At 37.6% G+C, this 23,207-nt stretch overlaps 2 protein-coding genes across 2 annotated transcripts; both read left to right on the forward strand.

Annotated features, from left to right (window-relative positions):
* The first annotated feature begins 303 nt into the window (after positions 1-303).
* On the forward strand, positions 304-14,131 carry LOC137572153 (tRNA (32-2'-O)-methyltransferase regulator THADA-like). Its single transcript, XM_068283923.1, has 4 exons — positions 304-486; positions 578-749; positions 2,710-2,980; positions 13,993-14,131. The coding sequence occupies exons 1-3, from the start codon at positions 378-380 to the stop codon at positions 2,948-2,950; spliced, it is 522 nt and encodes a 173-aa protein (XP_068140024.1). The 5' UTR covers positions 304-377; the 3' UTR covers positions 2,951-2,980; positions 13,993-14,131.
* A 243-nt stretch (positions 14,132-14,374) lies between these two features.
* THADA (Thyroid adenoma-associated protein homolog) lies at positions 14,375-20,666 on the forward strand. The gene is made up of 3 exons (XM_068283922.1): positions 14,375-14,820; positions 16,653-18,841; positions 18,895-20,666. Exons 1-3 carry the CDS (start codon positions 14,673-14,675, stop codon positions 20,590-20,592), a joined length of 4,035 nt encoding a protein of 1,344 aa, XP_068140023.1. The 5' UTR covers positions 14,375-14,672; the 3' UTR covers positions 20,593-20,666.
* Positions 20,667-23,207: the final 2,541 nt, after the last annotated feature.

The following is a 23,207-nucleotide window of genomic DNA, read 5'->3' on the forward strand; positions in this document are numbered from 1 at the left end:
CTAATACTAAAGCCAATTTGTTGGTGTTCATTATTATTTTTGTTATTTTTTTTAGAGATGGTGGATGGTGTTATTGGAATTCGCTGTTTCACTTCCACCGTTAGTCCCAAGCGTTCCCCAGAGATAGATCAAGTGGGAATAGGGCCTTATGGTAGGTGGTCGCTAGCGAAAATCGGGCTTCACCCACCGTTTCCCCATAGTGATGGTAAATGGTCTCTGGTGGGAATTGAGTATAACCATGGGTGTTGGCGAAACAATTAAAGGCTGGAAATCAATGTTATCGAAATCGCTATCAAATTTTTTTGCTGTAAATAGAAATAGAATAGCTACAAATATTTTTTTTTAAATTCCTCTGACATACAGTAAATGTTTTTGATATGAATGAAATAAGTACGCGTGTTGCAGCATTAAAACTATGCTCTCACCCTAAAGAGTTTGCTGAAATAAGAGAGAAACCTATCTTATTACCAATTAAGTGGAGAGATTGTAAGTTTTTGATTACCAACTACAACCGATTTTAATTCATGTATGTACATACATATATGTATGTATGTTTTCCCCGTTTATATTTTTTTAGCACAGACAAGCTTTGTTCTTACGTTTGCTTCTGCCCGCAGTAGTGTAGAACAGGTTGCCGCTGTTAAAAGCATATTCCATACCTGTCGGGATGACAACACAACAGCCGAATTTCTTTCTGATTTGTTGTTTGCATGCCCTCTCAAGCATGCTCTACGCAACCAATTAACCAAGTACGAAGTCACAGTTTTGGCAAGAGCGTTTATTTTTTTAATTTTAATATTATTCTCTAGAAGATGAGGATTTCATTGGTTTTTTTTAGAAATTCAAATCAAAATGTATGACAGCCAGATTGCTCGTGCTAACTTCGGCCGTACCGAAGTTCTTATACCCTTGCAAGTCTTTGGTTTCTCGTTTCTTACCTTCAAGCATCAATGACGAAAAAATTTTTTTGAAAAGAGTTATTTGCATGAAAGAGCGGCATACAATTATACATAGGCTTGATTATTCGTCCTGAAAATCACTGTTTAAGAATGTGGGATAGTAGTACTGTTATTTTCATTCCTTTTTACACCGATTTTCGCGAAACTTTTTCTTCTATACGCTTTTTAGTAGAACTACCACGTGTTTCGGTTGGAAAAAATAATAGAAACGCTCAGTATTTTTCACGTCAAAAACAGTTTAGATCTCATAAAAGTTAATTTTTGCTTTTATTTTAATATTCTTTAGTCGTTCCACCCTTAGTTTTCAACACTTCGCGGCAACGACGTCCCATGGAATCAACTAACTTAGCACAGATTGCTGGGTCTATAGAATACCATTCATCCAGGACCTTTTCCCATAAACCTTGCTTATTTTTTGGTTTATAACCAGCAATCCTCTTTAATATTTCCCAAAGGTGTTATATTGCGCTTAATTCCGGGGACTGAAACGGCCACTCCAAAACATTAACTTTATTGTCTTTAAACCACTTTTTTTGCCAGCTTTTGACAGTGTTTGGGATCGTTATCCTGCTGATATTTCCATTTTAAAGGCATTTCTTCTTCGGCATAAGGAAGCGTAGTATTGGTAAGGATATTTACGTAGTCGATGGCAGACATTTTATCTTTAATCCAAAATAACGGACCTACACCTGAGAAAGAAAAGCATCCCCAAAGCATAATGTTTCCACCTCCGTGCTTAACAGTCTTTACAGTATGTTTTGGATCATAAGCAGTGTTTTTTGGCCGTCTTACAGACACCTTGTCAATAGATCCAAACAAATTGACCTTTGTTTCATCCGACCATAGCACTTTTTTCCAATTGCCCCGAAGCACATGTTGAGTAGCAAAATCTATTCTCCGTTTTATATTTTGCTTGCTCAAGCACGGTACTTTTCTAGCACTATATGTCTTTAACCCAAATGATACCAATCTTGTCCGGATAGTTCTATTTGTTATTGATGCATCTAGTTCATCTGTTTTTTAGCTTTTCCGATGAAAGAAATGTTTTTTTTTTCGTTTTTCGCAAGATGACCTGTTCAAATTTTGTTGTTGTGGTACGTTTTCGACCTCGATTTTGTTGTTTATATTTATAATGAATAGCTGAAAACACTTTGTTAGCAATTCATTAATTCTGCGATTTCTGCCATTGAACGAACAGAGTTTTTTACTTTTTTCATGATTTCCCTTTCTTTCTCTAAGGAGTGCGTGCCTCGACCCATACAGCATATAATATTAATAAATTAAAACAGAAATTACAACCAATTTTAATGGATATTAAATACCTTTGAGGTAGAATATTAAAATAAAAGCAAAAATTAACTTTTATGAGATCTAAAATGTTTTTGACGTGACGTTTTGACTTTTCTATTATTTTTTCAACCGAAACACGTGGTAGTTCTACTAAAAAGCGTATAGAAGAAAAAGTTTCGCGAAAATCGGTGTAAAAAGGAATGAAAATAACAGTACTACTATCCCACATTCTTAAACAGTGATTTTCAGGACGACTAATTTCACCAACACTGCAAAAAATGATTGTACTAAATGAGTGTACTTTAAATGGTGGGATATGCTTACTTTTATGTGATGAATAATATGAATACATATTTCCTTTTTGCAAGGGTATAATAAGTCAAAAAAGTAGCACCCCGCAGCTACCCCTTGGTTTTTACACTCATATAATTGAAATTTACATTGTATTTTTGCCTAAAAGACTTTTCTCAGATAAAGCTGTATGCACTCAAACAGCAGTCGGTCCTACAAAACAATCTTTGCTGCAGGCACTTATATTGTCGTTACGTGGCATAGCCGTTGCCATTGAAGAAAGTCCAAATAGAGAAAATGGTTGGCTTAACGATATGTTTGTATCTATGAATGCATGCCTTCAAAACTTTCCATATGGTCAGGAGGCACTTAAACAGGAGATACACCGTTTTTTTCCCACTGTTGCCTAAAGCCTTAGATGGTTACATGGAGGCCATTAGGTGAGCTAAACACTTTAAATTGTCTTTACCAAATGTTCAAAATAAACAAATGATTTGTCTATATATTATTTAATTACTAATCTTAACCCGCGATTTGGCTGCGCTCAAACCTAGATTAGAGAGCATCGTTATAGCGGTGTTCGTAGTCTCTAGCAGGCGTTTATCTGCTTGTTTAACTATTTTATGTTGAAAACATCTCACAGTAAGTGTAGAATTAATGGTGTTTGGCAAACAACAGGCGGAACATTTGAATGTTTTGAGTCTAACACGTTGGAATTTTTTTCATCCAATCTAATAATGAAATAGGCCTGTACACAGTATTTTTTAGGGATAATTCTAACTGTTTGTTGTCGCGCACGATAGCACGCGCGATAAGCACGTTTTTTATACCCTTTCAGAGGGTATTAGATCTTGTAACGCACAGAAGGAGACGTTTCCGACCCCATAAAGTATATACATATATTCTTGATCAGCATGAGAAGCTGAGTCGATATAGCTATGTCCGCCCGTCTGTGCAAATCAACTCCACGCCGCCATCTTAAGATCTAGCGGGATGAAATTTGATATTTGAGCTACTTATAGCCCGGAGCAGATAAAGTATGAAAATTGTCAGGATCGGACCACTATATCATATAGTTCTAGAACAAACATTTTCATAAAGATTGGAGTATCGCTATGAAATTTACATATGTGATAATATTAGATATAAAACCCCAGATCCCAAAATTTTAAACTGGCGACAAGGATACAGCTCGTAATAATGATCTAATATAAATGAAACAAAGTGTAACCGACGCAGAATGGCCACAATTCTAGCCCTGACCTCACTAAACATTTTTTGATTTTTGTACAATTTTTTCTTAACATTAAACAATGTTGCACATGCTGCATGCTGCGATTGGCACGCATACACATACAGTTTATGTAGAGTTGCGTCTGTGTGTGTATGCATATGCTTAACTGCTCCGTGGATTTCAAGCAATGACGTAGTAGGCTGACTGCAGCGCTGTCAATTTGTATTGACTGTAACTTGTGTTCTAACTACACGATCTGTTTGAAATCCGGGATCTGATGTTTTATATCCAAAACTATCATTAGTATATTTCATAGAGAAACTCGAATTTTTATACCCTTGCAGAGGGTATAAAAAAATTAGTCAGATGTTTGTAATGCACAGGAGAAGACGTTTCCGACCCCATAAAGCATCTGATCGGATAAATAGAACACAAGTTACAATCAATATAAATCGGCTCTGCTTACAGCACTGCCTTCTACGGCATTCATCATCAACAGAGCACATGCATACACACACAGACGCAGCGCTACATAAACTGTATATGTATGCGTGCCGCGCTTTGCTTAGGGAATGAGGAAAGAAGAAGAAAAAATTGTAACGTTTTGTTTGCGTATTGATTTTTGAACATGTAAAAATATTAAAGTGCTGCAAGGATATATAAACTTCGGCATAGCCGAAGTTAGCTTCTTTGTTTTTTTATGTTTAAAATCATGCTATCAAATTTTGCATACTTTGATATTAATATCGAGCAACGTAATAAATTTTATCCAAATCGAAGAAAAATAGCCAAGCTGTGCATATAAACGTTTTTCCTTAAGGCAGGAGATAGCCTTGGCAGGTGGCGGTGTTAGGGTGTTTATATGCTTGAGTGAGCGAAACACTGATATACATACATACTTACATATTGTAAAAAGCATTTAAACAGGATTTTTTTTTTTAAATACATACAAGTTCAAAATTTGCGGTATATAGTTTATGTTAGTTTTGCTAGATCTACAACGTCTTCAAAGATGTCAAACGTCTCTCTTTAATATTTAAGATTTTGGAAAAACGTCTTAATTATATGCCCCTCAAAAAACGGACTTCTCTTTGATCAAATGCACCTGTGAAAAAACGGATTAAACTATGAAGACCATTCTTACGGTCAATTATCTGAATACAATAACCAATAAATTACAGAAATTACAGAAAATTATTAGAAAAGTGAAAAGTGGGAGTAAATCCAAAACCTTAGGAAGCAAGGTAAAACCTATAAAGAAATCCAAAGTTTAGTAAAATATTCTACAAGTAAGGTGTCTAATGCCCTAGCTTACCAATTGAAACTTGAAAGACCTGGCCTAAAACGCGCAAAAACGGCGTCAGATGACCAGCACAATGTTTAATACAGCAGATCTAATCCGTTTGCTTCTTCCAATTGAATCAAACAAGATCTAGACCTGTCGATAAGCGATGTCACTGTTTGGCTTAGCCTCCTTGAACAAGAGCTGAAAACAAAGGAAAGTCCCCCTCTTAACTTCGAAGCATGTAAAAGCACTTTTGCATTTCGTCAAAACTCACATGAATTGCATAGTGGCGTAAAATAATGGATCGAAATGTCCACATGAACATCATACAAAGTTATGCTTCGATATACCATATGGAATATGTCCAGCAATCGCAAAAAAGTTGCTTTCAATGAATACGATGCCGCGCAATTGCCAAGCCGCTATTGCCAATAAGAGGTTCACAATTAAGTGTTAGGACGTAAGAACCAAATGTAATCTCAATTAAAAGTTTCAAATATTTTGGAATCGAAAAATTTTTTAGTTAGTAATAATCACTGCTATTTATACCATACACCCATAGGGTGAAATGGTATATTAAAGTCGCCAAAATGTATGTAACAGGCAGAAGGAAGCTTCTCCGACCCTATAAAGTATATATATTCTTGATCAGGATCAACAGCCGAGTCGATCTAGCCATGTCCGTCTGTCCGTCCGTCCGTCCGTCTGTATGAACACGCAGATCTCGGAGACTATAAGAGCTAGAGCCACCAAATTTGGTATGTATACTCGTGTAGTATGCACATGTTCAGCATTAATTGGAATTTCGGCCACGCCCCGTTACGCCCCCAGGAATCACATAAAACTGTTTTTCTTAAAAAGTATGACAGCTAGAGACATCAAATTTAGTTTGTATACCCGATTAGTTAGTGCGCAGAAATTAACTGTTCAAACTTTTTGCCACGCCCCCTTACGCCCCCAGGAATCACACAAAACTGTTTTTCTTAAAAAGTATAATAGCTAGAGACATCAAATTTGGTTTATATGCTCGTTTAGTTAGCGCGCAGAAACTAATTGTTTAAACTTTTTGCCACGCCCCCTTCCGCCCCCGGAATTTACATAAAAGTGATTTCCTTAAAAACTATGATAGCTACCGACATCAAATTTAGTATGTAGACTAGCTTAATAGACGCGCAGATATTGGCTATTTAAACATTTTGCCACGCCCACTTCCGCCCCCGTAAATTAAACAAAACTGATTTTATCAAAAACTAACAAAGCTAAAGTCACCAAATTTAGTATGTATACTGGCATAGTATGCGCAGAGAATTTAGATATTTTCACATTTTGCCACGCCTACTTCCGCCTCCATAATTTAGAAAAAAACGATTTCCTCCTTTAGTTTTTTGACTATCGCATTTAAATTTGGCAGACTAATTAATCTTATCTATTTCTACCAAACTACCAAATTTTATTGAAATCGGACTAGAAACATGTAAAATATGCGTATGAACGTATTTTACTACGCGGTCCACAAGGCCAGAATTGGACGTTGGCTAGTAGCGGCGCTAGAGTGCTCGTGTGTTTGTAGAGTGAGCGAGATAGCACATAGTATAAGACATGTAAAAACAATTTAATAGACATACATTTGGTCTTCGAAATTTGAAATATTTGTTTCACCAGGTGTATGGTATACCCAAGTCGACGAGTCGACTTACTTGCTTCATTTTTTTTATAAACAGTACAAGTACCTTTAATACCGCCCATAGGGTGAAATGGTATGTTAAAATCGCCTAAATGTATATAACAGGCAGAAGAAAGCTTTTTCGACCCCATAAAGTATATATACCACTTTCTAATAAATTTTTCTATTGCAATAATGAGCTCTATTAATACCAACCAACCTTAAAATTTTATTAAAATCGGACTAGAAACATGGAAAATATACGTATAAACGACTTTTACTAGGCAGTTTATAACAATGGAGTTGGCCTTAGGAGGCGCAAGAGTGCTCGTGTGTTTTTGTGAGAGCGAGCGAGATAGCATATGCTATGAGACATGTAAAACGAATTTAATAGACATACATTGTTAATGGTGCATGGTATACTGAAGTCGGCGAGACGACTGACTTACTTTATTTTCTTTTAACCCAAAATGACATTATTTCTGGTGCATTTAATTTAAATTTTAATTTAAAATTTTTGCACATGTGTTTGTAAGAGCGAGCGAAATAGCATATGCTATGAATAGGCATGTTAAACAATTTAATATATGTACATACAGTTCGTCTTACTCAGCAATCTTAAAAGCTACATATTGGGATGAAAATAAATTTTACTGTATTTTGTTGATAGAAACATGTTCAGTAGAATTTACCACAATTTGTGTTCTATTTTTAAAAAACTAAGAAAGAACCGTTAACTTTTGCTGTGTGCTACCATATTTGCTTGCATTTTTGCAAATTTGCCTTTATTAAGTGCAGAGCAGATATTTGGATTTACAGACATTGTAATTAGGTGAATTTAGATAATTTTTAAGAAATGCCACGTGGAGAACAATTATATGATTATGAAAAGGGCCGTATATTCCCAGGAGAGTCTATTTCGAGTATATCACGAAATTTAAAACGAAGTCGACGTGCAATTAAAAATTATATGGACAATTCCGAAGAATTTGGATCAAGGAAATGAACTGGGCGAAAACCAATACTATCATCATAGTAAATTTCATGGGGATACTCCAATGGTTATAAAAATGTTTCTTCTAGAGCTATATGATATAGTAGTCCGATCCTAATAATTCTCATACTTGATCAGCGGCAGATAATAAAAAGCACAGAAAAAAATTTCAGCACCACATCTCTTAAGGTGGCTGAGTAAAACGCATACGCACGGACAGACGGACATGGCTATATTGACTCAGCTTCTCATGCTGATCAAGAATATATATACTTATGGGATCGGAAACGTCTCATTCTGTGCGTTACAAACATCTGACCAATTTTATAAAACCCTCTGGAAGGCCGCACTAAATATTAATATTAGTTTTTTTTATCATTCCGCAACGGTTTCGGATTTTTTTGGCCAAAACATGAAATTGGGTTATAATTGTGATGCAGCAAATATGTGCTTTTTTTCCTTCTTTTTATGAAATTGGTATTAAATCTTGAATTTTAAGTGAAAAAGTTATTTTTTACCCTTGCAGAGGGTATTATAAAACTGATCAGATGTTTGTAACGCACAGAAGGAGACGTTTCCGACCCCATAAAGTATATATATTCTTGATCAGCATGAGAAGCTGAGTTGATATAGCCATGTCCGTCTGTGCGTACGCGTTTAACTCAGCCGTGTTAAGAGCTATCGGGCTGAAATTTTTTTCGGGGGTTTTTATTACCCGGCAAAAATAAAGTAAGAAAACCATAAGGATCGGACCACTATATCATATAGCTCTAGAAGAAACATTTTCATAAAGATTGGAGTATCGCTATGAAATTTACATATGTGATAATATTGGATATAAAACCCCAGATCCCAAAATTTGAATGTGATCGGATAAATATAACACAAGTTACAGTCAATATAATAATCGGCTCTGCTCCCAGCTCTGCCGGCAGCGCCGCTTGCTGTCTACTACGTCTTTCGTCATCAACAGAGTACAGCCATACAAACACAGATGCAACGCTACATAAAGTGTATGTGTATGCGTGCGTTGCTTTGCTTTGGGAATGAGGGAAGAAGAAAAACAAATTGTAAAATAGAGAGTAAAATTGTTTTGTTTGTATATTGATGAATTGAGTTGCAGAAAACAAATTTTGAACATGTAAAATTATTATTACTAAGGACTGCAAGGGTATATAAACTTCGGCATAGCCGATGTTAGCTTCTTTGATTTTTATTCATAATTTAAATATTGAACTACTCATTATTCAAGGTTTTAAAGGTGTGTATATATCATTTGGGAAAAATTTTTAGCCAATGTGTTTTTTTCGTTTAAAAGTGGGCTATAAATATGATAAGCACTACGATGGTTTTTTTTTTTTATAAATGATCCCGAAGTTTTCATCCGATCGGATAAATAAAACACAAGTTACAGGCAATAAAAATCGGCTCTGCAGAAACGTTGCCGGGAGCGCTGCCAGCAGACAACTATGTCTTTGCTCGAATCATCAGAGCACCCGCATACACACAAAGACGCAACGCTTCATAAACTGTGTAAATCAAGCTTCTTTGATATTTAAATTTAATTTTAAATGTCACTAAAAAAATTAACTAAAAATTGACTAAGAACTGCTGAAACTGAAGTTTGCAGAAAAAGTCTATAATCATTTCTTAATGAAATATTTTAAAAATTTACGCCATCAATATTTTCGCAATCAGCCATTACGCGTCTGCGATAATACTTTGTTCATTTTTATAATCAACCGACATAAAATAAACATTAGCTTACCAAATCTTTGGCTCAAGAATGATTTCTACTTCTAATTACATACAGTAGCGGACAGTAGTAGGTGTCACCCGGTCTTGATCAAACTTGGCACAGTCGTTTATACATAGGTATAATTAACTCTCCAATATTAAATTTCATGGTTCATAGTTGAGAAAATAACAAAGCTATTCAAATAAGTCACTGTTTGTGACTTTGCCGTTTGTATGGGAGGTATATGATATAGTGGTCTGATCCGACTGAATACGAAATAATTATACAAACTGTGCAATATACAAGCCCACATGCAAAATTTCAGCTCTGTAGCTCTAGGAGGAGTTTGCGTTGATCCAGACGGATGGACAGACGGACGGACATGGTTATTTGAACTCGTCTCGTCCTGCTGATCAAGAATACATATATATACTTTATATGGTCGGAGATGCTACCTTCTATGCGTTGCACACTTCTGACCAAAATTAATATACCCTTTTTGCAAAGGTATAAAAATGTTGTGTGCATTCAGACACTACTGAACCAATTGCGTTTAAATTTTGACGCTCTGTGGAGTCAGGTTCAAGCATTGTTTTTGTTTGCGTTTTATGTCGATATCCTACTCACGAGCGCGAATAAAATTGGTTTTATAATGGCTTTCCGTGTATCGACCGCAGTAGGCGGGAGCAGTTACATGCCAACAACGTTTTAGGAAATTCATTCATTCCTGATACAATTGCTTCGCTCGCAAAGAAGTGAACTGCATAGGGGAATGGTAGCTGAATCCCGCGCACAGATAAGACTAGATCGACATAAGCAATACCATCGTTTTGCATTTCGATATGACCCAGCTGCTGATTATGGCTTTAGCCGCTATGTCGTATTACTGTCAGGCTCTGAAGTTCAATAATGAAACGAAAGGAATGTGTTGTGCTGGCGGCAAAATCAAATTACCTTAACAAAGCACTACCAGAGCCACTGGGAACTCTACTTTCCGGATCCACTACTGAATCGAAGCATTTTCTATCAAACATTAGGAAATATAATTCCTGCTTCCAAATGACGTCATTTGGGGCGGAAATTTCGACAGCCAAATTCAAGCCAACTTTTAAAGTCAAAGGGCAAATCTACCACAAAGCTGGCGCCGTTCTCTAAACATTAATTTCTTCAAATGTGCTTCATCGGTGATGATAGAGACGAAGCCAATACCAGGCTGGAAGATACATTAGCAGCAATGAGACTGTATGGCAATGCGTTGATATTGCTGGCAGGAGATTTCAGGCAAACGTTGCCTGTAATTTCTCGATCGACACTAGAGGACGACATAAATGCTTGCCTGAAATATTCAACATTGTGGCGACACGTACGTACGATGATTTAGCTAAGCTATTCTCACAACAGTTACCGGACATTGGGAAAGGGAAGCTGCCAGCCGATGAGACGTCAAGAAAATTATATATTTGTAATTTAGTTGCATCAAAAAAAAGAACTGATCAAAAAGTATTCCCTGATATTCAAATGAATTATGAACTCGTCTCCTCGTGCTGATCAAGAATATATATACTTTATATGGTCGGAAATGCTTCCTTCTATGCGTTGCACACTTCTGACCAAAATTAAAACACCCTTTTTGCAAGTGTATAATAAAAAGTGAAAAATGTCGAAAATGACTGAATCTGATAAAGGTGCCATATTGCCTTTACGATCGCAAAATTTATGCCTCCGCGATATAAGCGTTTAAGTTGTCTTTAGTAAATCTTTCGTGGGTGATTTCTTAAAGAATTTTGAAAAAACCGACACGCTGAAGCAAAATCCTGGGCCAGGAATAAAGAAGGCCACCAGGAAGATCGCATTCTGAAGCGCCTAAGCATGGCCAATCGATTCAAAACTGCAGAAGATATTAAATTGGAAATTGTTCAGTCGATAGGAGTCAAAATTATCACTCGAACAGTACAAAGACGGCTTTAGGATGCAGGACTTAAATCCCGCAGACCAGCAAAAAAAAAAAAAACACTCAAAACACAAAAAACCGCTACAATGAGCTAAAGAGCACTAATCTTGGACCTTAAAAGTTTGGAGAAATGTGATTCTTTTAGATAAGTCCAAAATAAACTTTTTTGGTTGGCCTTTTGAGTGCTTTCACGGACGGTCAGGCATGGTGGATCCCGTATCGTTTGGGGATACTTTTCCTACTTTAGAGTTGGAGATCTGGCACTAATTGATGGAACAGTAAACGCCGAAATGTACCAACAAATCTTGTACCATCAATTAAGGAGCATCTTTCGTATGCCGATGATGAGGAGGTTACTGCTCCTTTCCATCGTGCAAAATCGGTAAGTCATATTTTTTTTAATTTCTTTATTTATTTAATAAATGATACCTAAACTCCTAAATTTACAATATTTTTCTTTTTAGATTACAAAATATTTGAAGCAAATGGGAATATCTTCATCGGATTGGCAAGGCAATAGTCCTTATTTAAATCCTATTGAGAATCTTCGGCATATTATATTAAAGGTTAAAAAAACGAAGAAGAAACCTTAAACTGTAGAAGAGATCGATTTAAATTCGGAAAATGTTTGGGACAACGATATAACCGTAGAATAACATTTAATAAAAAAATAATTTCAAATAATTTGTAACTCACTTAAAAAAAAAAAAAACCAGACGGCCGGAGCTAACTTCGACCGCGCCGAGGTTTGTATACCGATGCAAGTTGGCACAGTCGTTAATAGGTGTAAATAACTATCCAATGTTTAATTTCACGACAATAACCTAGAAAGTAAAAGTTTTTGAGAAAAGTCACTGTTCGTGAGTTTGCAGTTTGTATAGGAGCTATATAATATAGTGGTCCGATCCGGATGGATGGACAAACAGACATGGCAATTTGAATTTGTCTCGCCGTGCTGATTATGAATATTTGTATATACTTTACATGGTCGGAGATGCTTCCTTCTATGCGTTGCACACTTCTGACCAAAATTAACATACCTTTTTGCAAGGGTATAATGAAAATTTGTGTTCCTTAGTTTTTTAAATATTATCAATAATTTTAATCTAAGATTAATCCTAAAAAAAACATCACTGGAATCTAAAAAATATTTGTTTCGGTTAGCAAATACATTTATTTAACAAGTTTAGTATAACTTTTCTTGAAAGAATAAACAAATTTCTTTGTCCACTACTGTACATTCTAGCCGGTGATTGAAAATGCTATGCTACATCGGAGTTTTCTTTTTTGCTCCCGCTACTGCTCTGATTTCGAAGGATTACGTAGCATAGCAGAGAGCACAAACGGAAAACGGCTGGTCTTCTGCTCTGCTCAGAGCAATAGCAAGAGCAAGAAATTATCGATACGCTATTTGTAGTTGTAGCAATAGCACAAGCATTACAAGCGAGATGAGAGCGGAGCAAACAAAAGAAATTTTTTTGCTCCTGCTACAGAGCATTTCCTTTTCTGTTGTTCTCGTAGCAACTTCGTATTGGCTCTCGTAGCAAGTTCGTAGTCGCTCTCACAGTAGATCTGTACTAGGGGTAGGTATGGGTCGAATCGTTAAATCCAACCCAACCCAGTCCATGGACTGAAAAGCAAAATTTTACCCGCACCCGAGTTAAAAAAAATTTTGGAAAATCTGAGAAAATTGTAATTCTACAAACTGGGAGCTCAACCGGGATAAATCCAACATTCAAGTTAACATGGACAAGAGGGTATAGCGGATGCATCTGCAATATTGGCAGTGGCCACGATCGCTAGGTAACATGAGTTGGCCAATGCTTATGCTTCTTGGATTTGGCGCCTACTTAAATTTTATTTATATTTATTTCACAGTTGCTTGCCGATAGGCATCAATGTGTTTCGTAAGGTGAAAATCCAAGGATCAACTCTGGAGTGATGCCACCCTGTTGGTTGATGTCGTTGGGTTTTACTACCATGGAGAGCAGTCAATTGACCTTCTTTCCTTTCCGGTCTCTGCTCCATAACCGCCCGCACCCAACCCGAAATTTGGTTTTTCAGCCCATGGGCTGGGTAGGGTTGGATGTAACATTTCGGCCCATGCCCACCTCTATTACAGATCTACTATGAGAGCGACTACGAAGTTTCTACGAGAGCGACTACGAAATTGCTACGAGAGCAACAGAGAAGCAAATGCTCCGTAGCAGTAGCACAAAAATTTATTTTGTTTGCTCCGATCTCATCTCTCTTTTAATGCTTGTGCTATTGCTACAACTACAAATAGCGTATCAAAAATTTTTTGCTATTGCTATTGCTCTGTTTTCCGACGATGTACATATGCTATGGAGCAGAGCAGAAGAGCAATCGATTTCCGTTTGTGCTCTTTGCTATACTACGTAGCCCTTCGAAATCAGAGCAGGAGCGGGAGCAGAGCAATATTTTTATTGAAATTGCTGCTATGTAGCAGCAAATGCAAACACTGATTCTAGCGACTTTATTATAGTTTTTTTTATCGTATTGGTGCAGGTTATTCTGTACAATTTTTAATATTTGCTTAAACTTAAAACAATTTTTTTTTTTTCAGGAATATGGGTCATGGTGTTTCACCTACTCGCCGTAATCGCTACTACCTATTTATTCAAAACATTTTACGCTTTCATGTAGCAGTAATGTCAGAATGGAATATTCAGCTGTTAATAAGGGATCGTGAACCTGTTAGACAGTTACAAATATTAGCTTACAAAGTGGCTCGTGATGGAGACACGCCCTGGGATGTAAGATCCCTAGCTGGTTTGACAATTGGACATAATTCTAGATTCTTGCACGAGTTCGATATATATCTTAAAAATTGTTGCGATCCACTGGGTCTCAATGAACTACCCGTTCAGGCAGCTGCTTTATTAGTACTTCAAGCTGGAGAATATGCAACTTTGGCCAAGAACGCATTAAGCATACTACAACGCATTTTGGCAGTGGCTACTTCCGATGACAATTTTTCAAGCGTTTTGGTGTTTCTGTCCAAAAATTTGTTGATTTATTCAAAATCTTTGGGAAAAGTTACAGACTTACATGATTCCGCACTGAATTTCTTCAAATTAATTATTTGTGCCTTACAGGAGTTTTTCTGTGTATCACATCTGTAGCAATATAGATTCTGTTCGCCACATATGTAGTGCACTCCTTAGGCAAGTCTTTCAACTTGCGTTGTCTTTGAATTTAGAAAAGGCATTTAAATACGTTTATGCACTGTTTGAGCGGCAACGGATGCCTCTTGGTAGCCGATGTCTAATACTGGAGCAACTTGTACTTGTGCTGGATGTAAAGTTGGTTGTCAGCAATTGTCCTAGTCTATTCGAAATGATTTTTCCCAATTATCTAGGATATGAAGACTGCGTTGATTCGTTGTTTAAAAGTAAGTATGCAAAATCTATAATTGACTTGTATATATTTAGTCATCAATCAGCTCTACCCATATTAACGTATCCTCGCGTGAACTATTAATCTCCAACTCACCACAAAATGACTAAAATAGGTGAAGAACTTGCAATAACCCTATAAAATTCTAATATGATAGTTTTTTTTTTTTTTTTTTTTTTAGAAAACAACAGATCCAAAAATTTTAATCAGATTGGATAAATAAAACCCAGGTTACAAGTTACAGAAAAAGAGTTTCAAACATGTACAAATATTATGGCCAAGTAGAAATATTTCGATCTTCATTAGTTGAATTCAAAATATGAACTGATTTTTTTTTGCAAAAGTGTTGTGTATATAAATGTAATCTTAGAATCTAGGAGGCGACAATTGTTCTTAGCCCACGTTTTTCGGTGGTTGAAAATGTTTATATTTCATGCTCAGCGTTGGCGACTTGATATTGCGCCGTTGTTAAAATTTTAAGTGTTTTTCCACAGAGTCTGGAGGCATGTTTTGTTTTGTTTTTAAGCAATTTTTGACATATGAATCTTATTTTTGACTAATTTTTGTTTTACATTTTTCGTTTTGTATATTTCTTTGGTCAATCTGATTTGGTGAACCCATTTCAGAAGAACCCAATGTTTATTCTTAAACATTTTGCAAAATTCCGCTAAATGCGACGTTTTGCTTTTTATACCATACACCCATAGGGTGAAATGGTATATTAAAGTCGCCAAAATTTATTTAACAGGCAGAAGGAAGCTTCTCCGACCCTATAAAGTATATATATTCTTGATCAGAATCAACAGCCGAGTCGATCTGTCAGTCTGTCCGTCCGTCCGTCTGTATGAACCAACAGATCTCGGAGGCTATAAGAGCTAGAGCCACCAAATTTGGAGTATATAAGTATACATAGTTTCACAGGGATTTCATAGGGTATTTTCATATTCCAAGTTCTTCACCGATCTTTCCCGAAATATCAATCAGATCGGTTAAATAAAACACAAGTTACAGTCAATATAAATAGGCTCACTTCAAACACTGCTGACAGCGCTGCCAGCAGCTTACTACACGCACACACACACAGACGCAAAGCTACACAAACTGTATGTTATGCGTGCCATGCAGCATGGTGAAGAAAAAGAAAAATAAATGGAAATAATATTTGGAATGTTTTGTCTGTGCAGTGATAAATTGAGTTACAGAATAGAAATTTGGAACATGCAAGGGTATATAAGTTTCGTCACAGCCGAAGTTAACTTTTTTGATATTTGTACATAAAGTCAAAAAATTGTTGTTTCTTGGCAGACTGTACTTAATGAAGAATTGAATGGACCCGTTTGATCGCCTAAATCTCGGGAATTGTCATAACTACATCTGCACGCAAATGAGGCTTGTTTAAAATTTTGGCCTCGCCCTTCTAAATTAAAAATGAAGAAAGTAATACATATGTCTCGCCGACTTCACTTCCATGCACCAGGGAAAAAAAATTTTAACTTTCGAAAACCAAATGTGTGTCTATTAAATTCGTTTCGTATTCATAGCTTGTTCTATCTCGCTCACTCTCACAAAAACACGGTCAAATCTGGCCTTATGGACCGCCTAGTAAAACTCGTTTATGCGTATATGTTCCATGATTCTAGTTTCTTTGGTGGGTTGGTAGAAATTGATAGAAATAATTAGTATGCTGGATTTGGATTCGAAAGTCAAAAAATGGCAGGAGACAATGAGAAAATTGGTTCGATTAACTGTGCAGCTTTTTACTAGTGCCATTAAAAACGTTTTCGTGGGTTTTTGTAATTGTAAAATTTTATTTCTTGTTTCTTTCAGCCATGATGACGAACGCCTTTTCAAATCAGTCTTTTATCGATTGGCACAAAATGTGGTGTGACATGCTATTGACAATTGCAAAAGCATGCGATAAACGTTTGCCAGCTGTAGAACGAATTATAATGCACTCGGCAAATTTATCACAGGAGTTTTTAAATCTCGTGCTGCGTGAAAACGTACCAATGAGTACAAAGTTAGCAGCCATGCTAACTATTCGCCAAGTGTCGCTACACCGTGAAGTTCAAGTCCTTTACAAGCAGCAATTAAACGAGGCTTTGGTCGGCTTGGACGACCACACTCGCATCTTGGCGTTGCGCTTCATGGTAGACATGCCACGTCCTAGTAAATGTTTTGGATCAGACGAATTAGATGCAATAATGCTTTATTTGCAGCACAATGCAAATAATCCTAGCGCTCATATTCGACAACTAGGTTTCGGTCTGCTTAAAAAGGCTTTACAGCGAATAGAGCTGAATTTAGAACAGCATATGAAACGACCAATATGTGGTGGCGAGGAACTACTACAATTTTTAACTATATTCATGGCCAAACTATCTTATAATCTTTTTCCCACGGCAAACTATGGACGGCGCTGGATTTCATTACGCTTGCTTGACCTATGTGTTCAAATCTGTTGTCGACAGAGTATACCTTTTATGGAAAAACTTCCCAATGTGACTGTGCCCTACTTGGAAAATTGTTTGGGCGATAGTTATGAGCATAATAAAACGCATGCTTCGAATTTGCTTTGTAAAGTAAGCAAGAAATCCCGGTTACAGCCAGTCAAAATAATGGAAATGCTATTGTCGTTACGGCCTCCCGACTCATTAACGGGAGCCTATCAGTTGCAAGTATATTGTCAATCAGTAGAGGTAGAAGAAGAACTACCTTTATTGATAGACACAACTGTTTATCATCCGAAGACCTACAAGGCTTTAATGTGGTGCTACAAACATTTGCGAGAGGGAACTTTTTTTGCTCAGCAAAACCTAGCTGAGGCTGCTAAAATGAATCCTCTTTACGGTTTGCTTTGTGCAAGTCGTCATTTAATAATGCAATTAAATATGGACAAATTAGCCCAAGAACTGAAATGGAGGCAATATATTTATGAGCTCTTAGATCTTTGCATGACTATAATCAAAGTGGTATTGCCCATTGTGAGCAGCTCTTCACCTGAAGGATATTTACCGGCTAGTCAGTATGATAAAATTAAGGATATGGAAAACGCCAATGTATTGCGCCGGCGATTGGGAGCTAAGACAGTTCAACAGTTGCATACCACTCCGCAGATGGTCCTACTATGTGGCTGGCGCAGCGTGAAAGAAATTGCTCTCATCTTGGGTGAATTGGTGCAACGAGCACCACTCGAGCTCGAAAACTCGGATTCGTTTTTGCTTGAAAAGTCACAACTGTCCGCCATTGGAGATCATTTTTTGATGCTTTTATCCGAAACAAAACATCGCGGCGCATTTGAACAAGCATATGTTGGATTTACAATGCTTTGTCACCGCTTTTGGCTGAGCGATGAGGTATCCTTAAATCAAAAACCCAACCTTTGGGTACAAGAGGCCATGCTTATGATCGAGGATAGCAACCAAAATCTCTGTTTAACTCGTCGCAGTGCTGGGATGCCTTTTATTCTGCAAGCGCTTATATGTACAGAGCTTACGTTAGGAACTCACGGTACTCTTTATAAAACGATATTTCTTTTGTTAAATATTTGCGAACGCCGCACTTCTAGTAAAGAAAGCGTAGTCTCACGCAGCCACGCTCTTAACACATTACGAGTTCTTTACCGTTGTAGCGAACTTTCCGATTTGGTGGTCGAATTCGTGTCGCGAGGAGTGATGTGCGCACTAGGCTGTCTGCTCGCCGACGAGTGGTCAGAACGAAATTCTGCAACTCTCACGCTCGCCGCAATAATTGTTCGTGTTTTTGGTGTGGAAAGGGCACGGTCTTACAAGGGAGACTTCCATATTCGCAATCGTATGACAGGTCGCGTATTCTTTACCCGCTATCCAGAACTATTTGATTTTCTTTACATTGGACTAAAACACGCAGCCGTTAAAATCAACGACCAGAGATCGGGGAACCCGTCTACTGAACAAACTATTCAACTGGAAGCCATGTTACTTATTCTATGCCGTCTATATCCTTCTTCAAGTGAGGGGTCAGAATCCAGTATAAGTGTAAGTGCCTTAAATGTATATATTTATGATAATAAATTTGTTTTCCTAAGCAGCTTGTTGAATTCGTTCCGTTCCTTAAATCAATTACCAAGTCTCATGATCTTGTGACACGCCAAAGAGCTTCTCAAGTTATCGCCAATTTCGTGAGTCTCCATAGGTCTGTCGATTTGATTCGGAAAATTATATTTCATCTAATAGTGCTGGAGCATCAGCTACGACGTGAGTTTTTACCATTGAAGAGTGACTACAGTGGACTAAGACTAGATTGGAATTATCTTCACGGCAAAATATTACAGCTGCACCACCTCTATCGAGTTGTTCGTTGGACATATCCGTCACTTTCTCGCTTGGTGGTACACACTTTGTCGCAATTGGCTATTCAGGTTTGCCATTGTGATATTTTTGTATTCATTGCTATAATAGATGTGTTAGTCACCATTATGGAGGATATATGCGACTTAAATCAAATTAACCCATTGGTAATGGATGTAGTATTTGCTGTTTATCGGCTAAATCATGATTGGATTTACAAAAGATGCGAAATGAATGCAACTTCACCACGATCGTTTGCGGTTTTCTCACTTCACCTGAATCGTCTGATCTTTACAAAAAAAGGCATGATGCAGTATTTGAAAGATTTTATGGAACAGGAGAATTTGCCTCCCGATATTGAGCAACTTCAGATAGATCTATGGTTATATATAATGTTTCAAAACAACAAAAACACTAGTAAGAATAGTCGTACAAATGGACTTATTGATAACTTCGATATTGACTTTTATCGTATAAAAGGAGATGTCGCCCAATACTACGATTCTTTTGAAAAGCCACTGCGCGAGGAAGTAACAAAAATTATGCTCATATCAAAACGAATACATATAAGTATTCTAAAAATGAGGGATAATGCAGTCACTGGAAAGTATTTTAGTCCGAAGCGGGCCTGCCGTCTTTATGCATTGCTGGGATTGTTGCCTAAGCAAACACTAACTATGGATGAAATACTCGACCATTATTTAATTGACGATAGCAACGAAATACAGCCTGGTTTGGTTTTAAGCGTTATTCGTCTGGTTGCAGAGTATGGTATCGAACAGCATCAGTGGATCCCAGTTTTGTCTTACACCCTTCGGATAGCCAATCCTAGTCAGACAAAATATATGCGGCGGAAGGCTTCACAGTTATGCGAGTGTTTAAAACAATGTATCAGTCTACAACTTAGCATAGGTGACGTAGAAATCATAGGTTATTATTGCAGACTGGTTATTATACTTTTGGCAGATGAATCGGATTCTGTGCGCAACTACATGGCTCAGATGGTCAATAAAAGCCAAATATTTTTAACAAACTCAGAAATTTTGCCGTCCTTGGCAATGCCCAAATTTTTGAACCATATTCTGTTCAATCTACAAAACCACAGTGTTTCATATCTTCTGCGCCTTTATAACATTATTGTAGAGCCTTTTGTCAAATTTTCACAGTTTCAACATAAGCGCGATTTATTAACTTTGTCAGAGAAACAGATGGAGCTAGACGAGGAATTCGAACTTTTTGAAAAACAGGAAATAAATCTTTATTGTGAGGAGGTTTATATAGTTTCCAAAGTGAAAAAATGCTTTGAAACTGTGTTTTGTAATAACGAACGACTCATAAAGGCTTTACATGACTCAGACGCATTTATTTCATTTGATGTCTTTGACAAAGAGATAAATAATGTGCCGAAAAGTAGCTTAACTTGCGACCTAAATTTTTAATGTGTCAGATTACAAATATAAAAAAAATTTTTGTTTATTTATACTGCACAATAAAGGTTTAAAATTTGTAAAAACTGACATAATTTTATTGGAAAGTAGTCCTAGGAAAAGATTACATGGCAAAACCAATTGAAATCACTACAGAGAATAAGGCAAGTATTAAATTGAAGGTGATGGCCGACCTATTTCGTGAATTTAGCCGCTGTGGTCTTGTCTGAAATGGAATTAGTAAAACGAATACACCTTCATGAGAAGCACAGGCGCACCAATAGCCTGTGACACCAGCACCGGCACACCAATAGCCTGTGAGACCAGCGCCGGCGCCCAACCAGCCTGTGTAAAGACCAGCACCGGCGCTTCAAGCTAGACCAGCAGAGTCACCCAGGACCGGACTGCCATATTATATTTATTACATCATAAAAAATGAAGTCGTCTCGCCGACTTTGGTATACCATGCACTAAGTGAAACAAATATTTTAAATTTCAAGGACCAAATCTATGTAAGGTACGATGGAGAGTTACAGAGGTTTAACAGCAGCAAGCGGACAGATGATCACGAACAGCAGAGTTTAACAGCAGAACAACAGAAGGTACAGTAGACAGTAGAATATCACAGGGGAGAGACACAGTGGAAGTTGGAGAGTCGAAAAAGCAGCCGCAGTGAGAGAAAAAGAAGTGAAGCGAAGCAGCAGATTAAGAAGAATTGTAACTTTTCAAAACTACTTTTAAATTAATACAATCAATAAACTTAGTTGAGTTTACTCAACTCGTCCTAATTTGGAAAGTGCAAGTTATTTGGAGGTGTCCGGAGGTGTCTCAAAATTGGCCAGAGGAGTCTCAAAAGTTTCGCCGCGAATTTGCTGAGTGACGCCGATGAAAGGGACGGCAGTACAAGCAAAGCGTTCTAGAATACCGATAGTGAGAGTGAGACAACCATACCACACCAGATCAAAATCAAAGAAGGCAGTTCAGAGAATGGCAGACGAAGCCGGTGGCGACTTGAAGCTGAATGAAGTTGCATCTGGGAGGCGAAGTTAGTGCTACAGGAAATAAGGCCATGGCTGATAATACCAAAATTCTGCACGAACTGGTGCAGTTGCTCGTTGGATCAGACGAGCAGAATAGAAACAATGGTACAATCGCAGCGGAAAGCTTTGAGTAAATCATCCCCAAGTTTGATGGCGAAACAATTCCGGTGAAACATTGGTTTCAGAATTTTGAATTAAATGCTGAGGGATATGGCCTTTTAACGTTTAATATATATTTGTTGAATCTACTCTTAAATTAGAGCCTAACAAGTTTGAAATATTTTTCTTAATCTACTTAGTACTTAAGATAAATCCTGGGGATATTGCAGGCGTCCCTAATCACTTATTATTGGGTTGGTCTGTCATTTCGTTTAAGACGAGTTCTATTGTTAGTTCGGGTAAGGGAATTGGCAAGAACATTAGGGTGTGCATCCAGTTTCGCAGAATACTTCAGTTGTTGACTACCTATTTCAGATTTTAGATCATTTTGAATGTTGTCGTTCCGTATGTACCACGGAGCCCCCGTGATTGATCCTAAAATCTTCGACGGCGCCCTTTGTATAATGTCGACATTGCTGGTACTTGCGTTTCCCATAGTACGGCACCGTAAGTCCAGATGGGTTTCAGTACGGAGTTGTATAGGAGGACTTTATACTCCAGACGTAGAGGGGACCGAGCAATAATGATTCAATATAAGCTACTCGCTTTCAGTTTTAGGTGTGACTTTTTGCTTCGATGTGCTTGCGCCAAGTTAGTCTTCTGTCTAGGTGGATGCCAAGGTAAGTGACATCCACGGCTTGAGGAATTGATACGTTGTTTAGCATTAGAGCTGGACAGTTTCTTCTGTTAAGCGTAAATGTTACATGTTTGCATTTCTGCTCATTGACCCGGATATTCCAGGTTGCTATCCATTCCTCTACCACCTTGAGGTGTTCCTCTAATTTTGCAGAGGCTTGTATTGGGCATTTGGATCTGCTGAGGATTGCCGTGTCATCGGCAAAAGTGGACGTTGTAAGTCCTAAACTCGTTGGTAAGTCTACAGTGTACAGTAGGTAGAGCAATGGGCCGAGTACACTGCCTTGCGGTACATCAGCTTTGATTTCAAAGTCAGCCGAGACGGAGCCATTACATCTTACAGCGAATTTCCCATTGTAAAGGTAAGATTCCATGAGTTTGTGGGTGTGCTGTGGGAGTTTTTCCCGGATTTTGAACATCAGACCCGCCAGCCAAACTCTATCGAAAGCCTGGGCAACGTCGAGAAATACAGCCGCACAGTATTCTTTTAGTTCGAATGCTGTTCGTATTTCGGATGTTATGCGATTGAATTGTTCAATTGTCCCATGTTTTTTGCGGAAGCCAAACTGGTGTAAAGGGATTATGTTCTCCGATGCCAGAAATGAGTTTAGTCGGATCTGGAAGACCCTTTCAAAAAGCTTCGAAAGACATGGCAGCAAACTAATTGGCCTATAGGATGATGGCTGGGTTTTGTCCTTTCCCACTTTAGGAATCATGATGATAGTGGACCTTATAGGTTGGGTGCACTTCATTTGGCTTCGACCGCTTTGCATCTGGTTGGAGCTCGATATT

The sequence above is a fragment of the Drosophila tropicalis genome, unplaced genomic scaffold, assembly GCF_018151085.1.
Source record: "Drosophila tropicalis isolate 14030-0801.00 unplaced genomic scaffold, ASM1815108v1 contig_23, whole genome shotgun sequence".
NCBI classification, from domain to species: Eukaryota; Metazoa; Arthropoda; class Insecta; order Diptera; family Drosophilidae; genus Drosophila; species Drosophila tropicalis.

Coding starts and splice junctions, on each gene's coding strand:
- LOC137572153 (XM_068283923.1), top strand. CDS start 378: ATGAATGAAATAAGTACGCGTGTTGCAGCATTAAAACTATGCTCTCAC. Junction 487..577: donor ACCAATTAAGTGGAGAGATT/GTAAGTTTTTGA, acceptor ATATTTTTTTAG/CACAGACAAGCTTTGTTCTT. Junction 750..2,709: donor CTACGCAACCAATTAACCAA/GTACGAAGTCAC, acceptor TTTGCCTAAAAG/ACTTTTCTCAGATAAAGCTG.
- THADA (XM_068283922.1), top strand. CDS start 14,673: ATGCCTCTTGGTAGCCGATGTCTAATACTGGAGCAACTTGTACTTGTG. Junction 14,821..16,652: donor CGTTGATTCGTTGTTTAAAA/GTAAGTATGCAA, acceptor TGTTTCTTTCAG/CCATGATGACGAACGCCTTT. Junction 18,842..18,894: donor GGTCAGAATCCAGTATAAGT/GTAAGTGCCTTA, acceptor TTTCCTAAGCAG/CTTGTTGAATTCGTTCCGTT.